At 48.4% G+C, this 12,306-nt stretch overlaps 4 protein-coding genes across 4 annotated transcripts; 1 reads left to right on the plus strand and 3 right to left on the minus strand.

Annotated features, from left to right (window-relative positions):
• Positions 1-251: 251 nt before the first annotated feature.
• On the minus strand, positions 252-2,139 carry I303_106848 (uncharacterized protein; the record flags this gene model as incomplete). Its single annotated transcript, XM_018411769.1, has 5 exons — positions 252-350; positions 511-1,364; positions 1,464-1,584; positions 1,699-2,027; positions 2,097-2,139. The coding sequence occupies 5 exons, from the start codon at positions 2,137-2,139 to the stop codon at positions 252-254; spliced, it is 1,446 nt and encodes a 481-aa protein (XP_018258970.1).
• Positions 2,140-2,529: 390 nt separating this feature from the next.
• On the plus strand, positions 2,530-5,417 carry I303_106849 (mitochondrial Rho GTPase 1; the record flags this gene model as incomplete). The annotated part of the gene is made up of 12 exons (XM_018411768.1): positions 2,530-2,572; positions 2,654-2,712; positions 2,780-2,861; positions 2,930-3,072; positions 3,139-3,240; positions 3,300-3,419; positions 3,472-3,573; positions 3,641-3,966; positions 4,031-4,598; positions 4,697-4,828; positions 4,925-5,121; positions 5,225-5,417. The coding sequence occupies 12 exons, from the start codon at positions 2,530-2,532 to the stop codon at positions 5,415-5,417; spliced, it is 2,067 nt and encodes a 688-aa protein (XP_018258969.1).
• A 767-nt stretch (positions 5,418-6,184) lies between these two features.
• I303_106850 (uncharacterized protein) lies at positions 6,185-8,089 on the minus strand (the record flags this gene model as incomplete). Its single annotated transcript, XM_018411767.1, has 1 exon — positions 6,185-8,089. The coding sequence occupies one exon, from the start codon at positions 8,087-8,089 to the stop codon at positions 6,185-6,187; it is 1,905 nt and encodes a 634-aa protein (XP_018258968.1).
• Positions 8,090-8,829: 740 nt separating this feature from the next.
• I303_106851 (uncharacterized protein) lies at positions 8,830-11,650 on the minus strand (the record flags this gene model as incomplete). Its single annotated transcript, XM_018411766.1, has 11 exons — positions 8,830-9,032; positions 9,139-9,266; positions 9,352-9,509; positions 9,609-9,740; positions 9,876-10,028; positions 10,111-10,143; positions 10,207-10,223; positions 10,300-10,320; positions 10,393-10,433; positions 10,511-11,162; positions 11,464-11,650. 11 exons carry the CDS (start codon positions 11,648-11,650, stop codon positions 8,830-8,832), a joined length of 1,725 nt encoding a protein of 574 aa, XP_018258967.1.
• Between the last annotated feature and the right edge of the window lie 656 nt (positions 11,651-12,306).

Raw genomic sequence — 12,306 nt, forward strand, 5'->3', positions numbered from 1 at the left:
TTAGATTAGATTCAGTATAGTGCGATCATAACCAATGCATATTCATATATTCAGGATAACGATAAGAATGGGAAATGCGATTATCATTTCCCTTCTCATTCCCCGCTGGAGACAGAGTAATGCGTTCCCTATGCATTGAATCATCCATTAATATCCAAATTACTTGTATACAGTACAAGGCACAAACCACGAACATCAACCCCCGTCAAAATCTCGGTACATTCCTGCTACGCCAGAAGCCAGACTGCAGACTAGATCTCTTTCCATCCTCCTCCGTCATTTCCTGATAAGACTTGACTGACTAGACCCAAGCCGAAGACCGTCATATGTGCGGTAGCTGCCATGCCGAACTGTTCGCAGTCATAGATGGCCGTCAGCACAGTCTCAAAACCCCGCCGAAGTGAGTAATGAAGCGCAGCGAGGTGGAGTCTACTGCTATGATTAAAACCTAGAGATAGACTGTAGACTCAAGTGTGATGAAGGGAAGTTTTGAGGCAATGAAGAGCTCACCCCTCGGTACAATTGCCTAACCCCACTGAACCATCCCCCCTCATCTCGTTCCGTCATCTTCCTCTTCCTCCTTACGCCAGTCTCTTCATTCAGTATCCGCCAGATCGCCTCGACTACACCTATGTATCCCTTCTCCCTCAACTTGACAATCGATTTCGATTGCGTTGCTAACTTGTTATCACCTGCATTCTCCAGTGCAGCTCTACCTCTGTTCTGCAGCTGTAATCTCTTTCTGACAGTCTCGATCGGTAGGAGGATTAACAAGATCGACAAGCCCAGGGAAAGGTCCATCAGGCTATACGTGATCGGCGAGAGGTCCGGCGAGATATTGAACTGTCTCTCGATCAATAGCGGTATCGAGAGCGTCAAGAGCGGTCTGAGAGTATGTTCGAGGACAGAGGGAATAAGGAGGTTAGAGTGGAAATACAGATTGGCGAATCCGCCTTCTTTCTCTATCAACTGTCGGAAGATTCCGATAGAGCTCTGGCTTGAAGGGTGGTTAGAGGGCGAGACGATCAAGCGCGTCTTGATGATTTCCAGAGGAGAGAGAAGGATATGAGTGAGTAAGTGGGAACCGACTTGAAGAGCAAGGGGAATACCGGGGTTCGGTAAAGCCGATAAGCTGATATCTAGTCCTACGCCTGGCTCGACGGTGGGGATGAGGATGAGTAAGAAGGAATGTACGGTCGGTTGGAGGGTGGAAGAGAGGAAGGAATGGATGGTAGAGACCACCTGTGATTTCCAGAGACCCGGTAAACCCTCAGAAGGGGTATGCCGGATACGCCGGATCATGCCCCATACCCCGTTGCCGCGGCTTACTTCGGGATCGTCCATGAGCAGGTATGAGGGGTGCACTATATGCGAGAGCAAGATATAGCAGAGCTCGCGTCAGCAGGACGTCTTGAAGTAGATATAGGCGTAGTGACGAAAAAATCAGATAGTGGAATGCTCACAATCAGGTAAATATCCCGAAGCGTCAGTCTCGGCTATCAGCTCTGGAGGAGGGACAAGAGGCGCAGCAGGTTGAGCTAGACGATCTGAGAAATACATGTCTGCTTCTTCGGGATTGCTTATCTGCAAACATTGAGCGGTATCCGTAACTCAGTGTTAGCGAATCCCGTTTGTCATTGTTCCGTTGATCCTACCCACGGGAGAGACTGAACGAAGGACAATTGTACCAAGACCTACCTGATCATCCTGCAGTTCGAACTCCTCTTTCTCCTCTATTCTACTCATATCTAGCTCATCCTCCTGTACAAACCTCCTCCGAGGCCGATACTCCACTTGCAAGAGTGTCTTTCCAACTTCGAATGGCATGCCCATAGCTGTGGTGAGGTATTCCGAGAGGAACAAGTTGAACGGACGTCCCATCATTGGTAATGCCAAATTCTCTTCATCCTCGACGTTGGGAGTGAAAGGCGAGGGGAGGTGAGTGGGGGGCGCCGAAGCGGAAGGAGAGGAGGAGGAAGGGGGTGAGACTGAAGGAGGGAGGAATACCCATTCTTCTGCCGGGGGTGCTGTGAATGCAGAGATGGTCAATGCCTAGTCAGTATGAATGGACTGCAGGAGGGAAGAATGCAACCCACTGTACAGCCCTCGGACTGATTGTGGCCTTGCGCTTGAAGTCATTGTGCCGGTGCTATATGATCATTGACAATTGTCTGAGGACGTTATTGTTGTCGATGTTGTTGTTGTCGTTGCCACCCTTTGTAGTCGAGATGGACCGAGAATGGGATGATGACGACGGGATCAAATTGATTTGTTTTTGAAACTGCACGAGCCGCGTAAAAGTTCGGCGAACAACGTAAAAAAGACACAAAGACACCTTCACCTCATCATCGCATAGACAGAAGCCATCGATAGCATAATCACATAGGTAACATAGACAGAGAAAGAGAGACACACGAGTTGCTTGAAGAGACACTTTATATAGAGTATAGCAGTATAGCAGTTATTTGGAACGCAAGAGGAGAACCCCTTTCAACGACTATCTAGCATTGACATCCTCTTATACCCGGAATGCCCCGACGTGACTTGGTAAGGATAGTACTGGTTGGTGATGGTGAGTAGAGACCCATACATAGCATAGAGCTAGAATTTCAATGCTCGAAGCGAACGAAGCTGATATGCATATGATATCCAGACGGAGTAGGCAAATCTTCTATAATAACATCACTGATCAAAGAATCTTTCGTGAATAATGTGAGTCTGCTCATTGGCTGCGAACGTATGTCAATACTAATCATGATCTGTTGGTGTAACATTGCAGGTACAACACGTTGTACCAGAAGTAACAATACCGCCAGAGGTGACACCTGAGAACGTCACCACTTCGATAGTCGATACATCATGTAAGTTCACATCCTTTCACTCACCAGCTGAATATCTCAGCACATGGCTAAAGGCTGAGGTGAAATAGCAAATCCACGATCGCGAGCTCACTTACTATCCCAACTCACTCGAGCGCACGTCATATGTCTGGTCTACAGTATATCGGAGCCGAGTAGCTTTGACAGAGTCGCAGAATATTGGTTACCGCTTTTCAGGAGGGAAGGCGTCAATGTAAGCCGGGTCTCGTTCAAGCGCTTAGCTCGAGATGAAGAGGAATCAAGCTGATAATCTGTGAAGATACCGGTCATACTGGTGGGCAACAAGATAGATCTGCGCGGGGGAGTAGTGACGAATCAAGGATTGGAAGATGAGATAGCGCCGATAATGAGGGAGTTCAAAGTACGCTGTTTCGAATTCTCTCATGAAAGATAGCTCGCTAATTCTGGTTGTGAGCGTAGGAAGTGGAAACCGTCGTTGAATGCTCAGCCTTGTTACCCCTAAACGTATCGGAGGTGTTCTACTTTGCTCAGAAAGCTGTATTGCACCCTACAGCGCCATTGTACGATTCGAGGGAACATGTAAGCGGAGCGTCACACAGATCAATAGGCTCAGCTGACGATCCGATGATAGACGCTGAAACCGAAATGCCTCGAAGCGCTGAAACGTATATTTAAGATATCAGATGTCGACAAGGATGGATTGCTGAACGCAGTAGAGCTGAATCAGTTCCAGGTGAGTAACATCTCTTTATCCTCTTCGTCCCAGCAGGACAAATTGCTAGACTGAAGCCAATGAACAGCAAAAATGCTTCTCGACTCCTCTGCAATACCAAGAGCTTGAGGGTATCCTCGACCTAGTCCGGTCATACGACCCATCAGCAGTCCTCCCCGTCCCCACATATTCTGTCCCTTCAACACCCCTACCACGTGATTCGTCTTATGGTCAATTAGGTCAATCCCCGCCTCCAGCTATATCACCGCCAGGGGAAGGTATAACGGAATTAGGTTTCTTATACTTGCATACGATATTCATACAGCAAGGGAGGATGGAGACTACTTGGACAGTACTGCGGAAGTTTGGATATGGTGAGGGCTTGGATCTGAGAGAAGACTTCTTGACACCGAGGTGAGTTTCTGAGCTGCTCTCTTTCTTTCTTGAATTGTCTGTAAAGCTGATAAATTTGACCTAGGTTCGATGTGCCGTATGATTGCTCCGTTGAACTGTCACCACTTGGCAATCAATTCTTAACGGATATCTTCGAAGCATACGACAAAGATCAAGATGGTGCTCTGTCGCAATCCGAATTAGACGATCTATTTTCCACATCACCTGGAAACCCATGGCTGTCAACTGGGTTCCCGGATACAACGATAACGGACGATATGGGCAGAGTCACTCTTCAAGGATGGCTAGCACAATGGTCGATGACAACATTGTTAGACCATAGGACAACGTTGAATTACCTGGCATATTTGGGATACTCTTCTTCACCGGCAACGGACCTACCCACACCGACTGCACTACATATCACACGGCCGAGGAAACAAGATCGACGTGCCAGAAAAGTCACACGGTCAGCTTTCTTGTGTTATGTCTTGGGAGCGACAGGAAGTGGGAAGACGAGTCTTCTGAGGAGTTTCGTGAACAAAGGTTTCAGAGGAGGGGATGATTCGATAGGAGGAGGGTACGAGCCGACGACGAAGGTTTTAAGCGTTGTAAATAGTGTGGAAATTGAGGGAGCAGAGAAGTACCTTGTAGTAAGTCGTAAATTCAGCTCATCCTTCTGGACCCAATAATGCTCGCCTCGACAGCGATATCACCAAGGATGATGCTGATTCACTCCGCCTCCCCGTAGTTGCAGGAGTTTGGCTCGAAATACGAGTCGGAGACTCTACGTAATTCCAAGAAATTAGATATGGCAGATGTGATAATATACGTCCATGATTCGAGCGACACGAATTCGTTCTCGTACATATCGAATCTGAGGGTGAGTATCCATATCCATACCTTGGGCAAGTCGGGCGGAGGAATACGAAAGTGATCAGCTTGTGTGGTTTGCTGAACATTGAAATTTGGGAAACAGCAACAATATTCACTGGATCACATACCTGCGATATTTGTAGCTACAAAATCGGATCTGGATTTAGCTCAGCAGCGGCACGAGGTACAGCCTGATTCGTACTGTCGTCGGCTGGGTCTATCGGCGCCGATGGCCGTCAGTGCGAGGCTGGGACCGATGACGAATCTTTGGGTAGCTATTACAAGGGTAGCGCTGAATCCGTACGTATCATTCGTGTCATGTCACTCTTCCTCTCATTTTTCTCTGATTGGGAACTAGTCAACGGTAACGCCAACGCATGCTGATATATTTGGGTGGATACAGGACTACATCCCTAGCCCGCGGACCATCGTCAACTATGTCCCCTGCTCAGCGCGTGCGAATGATAGCGTCCATCACCCTTGCTACAACTACGTTCACCGCGGTACTGGGCATCTGGATGCGGTATCAGGGTTATACGCTCCGAGGTATATGGGGCTGGATAGGGAGGGTCAGTGGTTTAGGGAGGAACCAGTGATCACACGGGCTCTACAGTATTCTGTGAAAGGAGGACAGATAGAGGTTCCCCACCTACTCGTCACATATCTCTGGCGGTACCAAATTGCGGCGACCTTGTTGGTGATCTTGTCGACGATGTGCGCAACAATCATAGCTACGCATCGAGCATGATACATTGAACGTTTTACACGCTTTACACCATGCATACTCCATCTGCATTTGATCAAGCAGCGACGAGCTGTGGCTCTCAGCTGGAATCGGGTTGGCAATCATAAATAGGATTGCCTGCTCTGACGCGACGCACGCGAAGTGTCTTTGACAAATGAGTGATACATCTACTCATGACCAGGAATGACAACAACATCGCACAGAACACTATCGACTGTACTCTATGTGTGACTGTCCTATTGTCCATAGGGTATTCAATATCTCGTGTATGATCTGGCGTATCAGGCAGGGCATCAATCTACAAGCAGTCGAGGCCAACAACGAGAACCAGCCCTCAATTCTCTATATGCTACATCGTAAGATTCTTACTTGTGAAAGTCATCGGTCGTGCAGTACAGTCCCTATTTTTCAATACACAATACAACCTGCCTAACCTGTCTGAGTTACTGAGCTAGCGATCAATACACACGCACAATTCAGAGTCCCGCCTTTCATATGTAGTCACAAATACGTGAGCTTGCGCGAATGCTAATCTCAGTCCTGTTGTAGAACGTACTTCATGTGTTCTTTTGACAGTGAGTAAGCTTCAAAGCTGACCGGGCGTCGCTTGACTGACCCTTAAAGGGTGGAAGTGGAAGTGGAGGAGAACGAGGCGGTATAATCAATCTCCAACTCCGTTCCCATCTCCAGGTCCATATTCAATCTGACACCAACTGTTACTGAAGGCCGCCAAGTAGGGTTAGAAGCGATATTCCCGAATACTCGTATTGATGATCCGCTTGTACGTTCCCGCGCTTCGTGTTGAGCTTCATGTTCATAATCATGACCATGGATATGTCTGGGTCCAGCATACGTTGCTGGACTAGATGGTGGAGACTCATCCACCTCATCAAGTCCAAGTCCAGGTCCAGGTCCAGGTCCGGGCAATCCGAACTCAGGGCATGCGATATGATACAGCTGATTCCTATCCCCTATTCTTACGTCCGTATCAATAGGAGATGTATTGATAAGGCTAGGATAGTACTCCATAGATCGGGCTGTTGAGTGGGTATCGTCGGTTAGAGAGATAGTGTATTCATCTGTATTTCGACTCTCGCTCAATGTTGGATTCCCGTTGATTGACGTCGCCGTTGAAGTTGAGGTTGACTGAGACTGAGATCGGGAGTGATTGGATTGGGATCGCAAATCCCGCCCAACTGAACGAGAGTAAGAGGGTTCCTTTACAGTGTTTCTCAGCGTTTGGATCGGCGATATCTCAGGCCATGCTCGAGGTCGAGATCCGTCGAACGAGTCCAGAGGACGGTGTATATGAGGTCTATGGGGTCTATGGGCTGACCGGGATGGAAGGAAGGGGATCGAGGTTGTCCATCCTTGTTGAAAGATCTCAGGGATCTCTCTTGAGGTAACTCTTGACGTCGAGATCGACGTAGTGGCATTCGGCGCTGTTGGAGTTCCAGCTGACTCAGAATGAGCGAGGTCCGAAGGCCGGCTTGTCGTTGAGTGGTACGGCAAGTCATACTTGTCTCTAACTCTGGGACCAGACACGGGTGGGGCAGGCGAGAGTGATGGCTTCCTCGATGGTCTCGAGTCTGCCGTCAGGTGAGAGGTATCGGACGACGCAACAGTCTGAGGTCGAGGTGATGTCGTCGACGATGAGGTTGGTCGGGGAGATTCTGGATCTATCCCTGATTGACAAGCAAACTCAATACTGGGATCATCTTTCGAGTCTCCAGCAGACTTCCCCTCTGAGGACAACGGCGTTGTTCCTGTTGACCCTGCAGGTGAAAAGTGATGTATGTCTTCGTAAGAAGGCGGGGGCGACTCAGTGAAATTGACACCGTGACTATCACCGTTATCAAAATCGTGATCAAGGTTATATGGCGCACTCATCCTCCGGAACTGTCTTCGTTGTCTCGGAGTCATCGGTACTTCCGCCATGAGTTCAACAGCTATCCTGCGTATCGGATGACTCTCTACATCGATTGCCGGGCGATCACTTCCACTTGTGATGTCGGCGCTGTTGAGGACAGGAGAAGTATTGTACCGTGCATGTTGAGTGAACGTGTCCGCGGAAGTCTGAGCGTCTAATTCATACAAGGATGTCGATGTCGATGTTGATGCCGATGATTCTGCACCTTCACTACTTGCAAGGGAGAGCGAGTTCGAGTGCGAGTGTGAGCATGAGCGTGATGTCGAATGTGCTGAATCACCGGCCAGTTCGAAGATTGTAGTATGTAACGGATGATTTGTCTCTAGTTCGTACACCTCCAGGTCGTTCAAGATAGTTTCGCCATCGCTGAGGACGGGTATAGGTAGATCCCATCCTTCTTGATTATCATATCGCTGCGGTATTCGTCCGTATCCTCGTCCGTGTTTTTGGCTTTGTCCTTGTCCTTGTCCTTGGTGTCGGTGTCGATGTTGTTGTTGGTGTTGGTCTTGATTATGAGGCTGATAATCCGAGGTCGTGCTATCTCCCTCCTCATGTCTACGGAATCGGCGCAGTCGATCGAATCGACCAAACATCGTCTCCGAAAAATGTACTTGGTGCCCGGGTAAATTGAGACCCACTCAAGCTCGTTCTCGGCCCGATCAATGATACAGTGATTGATTAATTCTTCGGAGTGAAAAGTGATTCTTGAGGAAAAACACTGATCATTTGGCATCCGCTCGCCACCAATCAAAAATCGCAAACCTTAATTTAAGTATACTTAGGATTGAACTCCCCAGTCTTGGCAGCTGCACATGAGATACCGCGCTGTACACTTCACCGAGGCTCAGATTGAACGAGATGCACGGCACTGCATCGCATCGTACCGCATCGTATCTCAAACGTCCTACTGAGAGCTTGTTTTCACCGCTTACGATACCGAGCAGAAGGCTCAAGAAGCGCAGGACAAAGGAGGCAGGCTGTCACAAGGTGCCGCATATTACAGTATAGATCACTTTGGACACTTAGGTGGCGTGGCGATGTATGCCATTGTTAAAATACAGTAGATCGAGTGTTGCTCCGTGGCTGCTTAGTTTCTGATCTTGATTATATGCATAATTATGGAAATGCGCTCCTGTATATTCACGGCAGAATGATTATAGTATCTGTCATGTAGGCATTCCTGCGTTGAGAATGTTGATTCGCATCCCCTGGTCGATCTGCATTGCAATCGGTCACCAGTTAGGATTCTGGCGGGACGAGGACATGAGGGTGATACGGTACAAGACAAATTGAGCGCTAGACGGCAGATGATTGGATTGTACAGTCATTTTCCTTACGCCCGCTTGAACCCCCAGCAAGTCCAAAGATTCCACGTCACCTTATAATTCATCTCCACCTCTTGCAAGAACCGTATCTTGATCCTATCGTACTCATGCGGCGGGATACCCGCTGCATCAATTATCAATAATCGAGACGTATCCGGGAATTGCCTGACATCGCGCAACATCACCAATCCCACATTACGTTGTTTCGGATCTGCCACACCGACCATAGACGTCAGCTGACATGCCTCGTAGAGCGTATATCAAGCCCTGATATCACAATTGTATGAGATTTCGCAGAAAAGGAGGTCTGATCTCACCAGTCGACCAAGGTGTCATAGGCCAATCCACTCTCAGGCCTTCAACATGTTCAAACACCCCGCTCTCATTGAAATACCGATGTAATTTCGGAGCCAAATGAGGATCCGTGCCTCGAGTCTTCATTGCCCTATTACAGCGTACAATCTTGTCAGATGTCGAGCTTCCACCAAGACCCAATCAGATGTGCTGTATAGCGTATATTTACAACTTACGTCTGCAATCCCCTTTCCCATGCTTTCCACCCTTTCATATCCCTCTCTGGACCGCCGTCGTGTAGAATCAGGTTTATATCTGGCTCAGTCGCCACGTACATGCCTCCGGGCTTGATGACGCGTGCCACATCTGTAAGTAAAGATGGGTAATCTCGCAGCTACACATATAGTACAGGCGCCCCGCGGTTAGCAGTTGATTTTTGTTGGGGTCAAATGATCCACCAGAACAGGAAAGCAGGACTAAGGACTATACGCACACCCATGACTAGCAGTCTACCGGTGACCAGATCGAAGGTTCCATCAGGGTACGGTAAGCCTTTGGTTATGTCGTCAATGGTGAAAGAGCAATTATCAGGTAAGTTGTCGGGCTGAATCGGGACTAGGTCGATCTGTGTCCGATTTCCCGAATATAGTGACAATCAGTACATATCGCCAATGGAACGCGCAAGCACACGTCCCTTTCCATACTACAGTAGCTGCGGGTGATGGCAAAGGAAGTGATGCAGGGAGGCCTGAGGACTTACACCGATAACTTCGGCTTCTGGGAACTCTCTAGCTATCTCGACACACCACGTCCCAGTGCCACACCCCAGATCCAGTATCCTCATGTCTCTTCCCAGAGGTGAATTTCTCTTGAGATGTTCGCCCACATGTGGCAGATGATTGCCACCGACAAGCTACACACAGTGCCTGTAAGCGGATCTCGCTCGATACTTGTACAGCGTCTCATGGCATTAGAGAAAAACCACTCAAACTCACCACTCGAATCGCATGATGCTGTATGTCCAGTCTCTATCGTAAGAATACCGAAAATTGTCAATCACTTTCATTTGTATCTTTCGACTCATGGCTTACCTGTACCTCTTCCATGTCTGACCACGTAGCAGGCAGGTGAGCGAGACCTCATGAACTGTCTCTTGCCTTCAAAGTGGAGGAGCCAGCACTCACCAGCAGGTAAAGCATAATCATCTACAGCAAAAGCAGAAGCTCAGCTATATTGCGAATCGTTTCCTGGTCAAGAATGGAACCACCGCCACTTACCCTGAGTCGCATTGTACAGTCTCCCTTCATCCTCTCTGAAACTGTATTATCATCGTACACAAGCTCATAAGCACTTCATGGAGATCGAGAAATCAAAAAGGATTTTCGGTACACGTACATTGCATTCTGCATACTCGAGGTGAAGGTGAATGTCGACCCTGTCGGACTTGGCGGTCCTCCAGCTTGCACGCCGAAACCATTCCCACCCATCCCGAGGGGGTGTGCTAGATGCTGCGATGTCGGAGTGAGTGGCGGTAAAGTCGAGTCGAGACTGGATGACGGTGCAGGCGATCCAAGATGGCTCAATTGCCGATTTTCCTGCGTATGAGCTGAGTTCGGTCGAGGGGAAGAGTGGTCCATCGTTTCTCTATCGTTCCGGGCTGAGGTCACTAATGCTGAAGGAATTTCTGTATAGGGAGGTGCCAGATGGCGAGTATGGAGAGGCTGTTGGAGAAAAGGTAAAGTGTCCACGGACGGCGACGAGGAAGAAGGGTGAGGTTGAGGTGGCGGTGGCGGTGGGGGTAAAGTAGGTAACCATCTTGGTGGTGGGGAATTCCAACCTGAGCCTGAGCCCGATCCTGAGCCTAGTAGTCCACCTTCCTCTGGGGCCATGTACATCTCCCCATTCGTGTGTTGGCTCGTGTTTGTAATTGGTTCTACGCCATTGTAACAAAGACAAAGTGGGTAAGCTCGTTTCGCTTCGGGGATTTTTGATTGACCTCGTAGCCCATAATTCAGTTCATACAGTAGCGGTAGCCCACGCCCGTAGCCTGTAGTCAAGCAAAAGTGGAGACGAAAGCGAAGAGCGAATCACAAAGCATGAACAACGAAGAAAAATCAATGGGTAAGGAAGGATTGAGCTAAAGAATCGCTCTTGTAGCTTGTATCCTGACGCACGACATGTGATTAAGGGCAAGCAAAAAGGGAAAGGGCAAGGAGCGGTTGAGTGATCGATTGCCATTGAGCTAAATCGTCGATAAGGTTAAATGAGGATGACATGTGCTCGGAGGCATAAATATGATCATGAAAAAAGGTGGGCGAGCAAAGAAGAACCGATTAGATGAGACCTACGATCAACCCCATCCCCGTTCCCATTTCCATTTTCATTTTCAGCTGCAGATACTGCCACTCCATCATCGTTCTGACGAAGTAACAGACCCAATCCATAAGACCTAGCTCGCGGCCTCGCTCGCGCTCGTACTTCATCTTCGGTAGGTCGTTCTTCGGGACGAGGAGGCGAATTAGGTCTTTTTGACATTGTTCGGTATCTCACTTGCCTTGACTTGACTTGGCTATTTGATGTTCATCGTAAGTTGCTTTGGAGGAAGTGCGAGTGAGGTGAAGTACAAAGAAAGAAAGCAAAGTAAAAAAGGAGAGAATGATCGTAGATTATATAAAGTGTGGCTTGTTGCTTTGATGCTTTATCGCTTTGATGCTTGTATGCTTCTCAAGATGCTCGTGCCCTTATTCCATGTGATGTATGACTCAGATTAGGAGGGCGCAGATCAATCCGGTCTTGACGAAGGACAATGTACAGTAGCATCATGTTTTAATCAGTGATCACATTTAAGCGAGTTTTGTGAGAATGAGTCGTACGAAGGCACACCGACACTTCGGTTCGGGCATGGCGCAGGACCCTGCTTCAAGGTATTGGTAAAGTGTAAGAAATAGACTAGACCCTCAAAGGATGGTCTCGCTCTATGTGTGTTACAAGCTGTGACGGTGACGTATTTCCGAAGCACATGTTCGTGCTAGAGCCAGAGTGGGGAAAGGGTCAGATCAGACTACTGTACAGTTGGTTTAAGAGAGATAGAGAGTGAGCGCAAGGAACCATCAATAAACAAATACAAACGCAAACATGTTTGAGGGTTGTATCATGCTCATGCAAACATGCAAACATGCACGTCTGATCTG

This window comes from Kwoniella dejecticola, chromosome 8, assembly GCF_000512565.2.
Source record: "Kwoniella dejecticola CBS 10117 chromosome 8, complete sequence".
Lineage (NCBI taxonomy): Eukaryota > Fungi > Basidiomycota > Tremellomycetes > Tremellales > Cryptococcaceae > Kwoniella > Kwoniella dejecticola.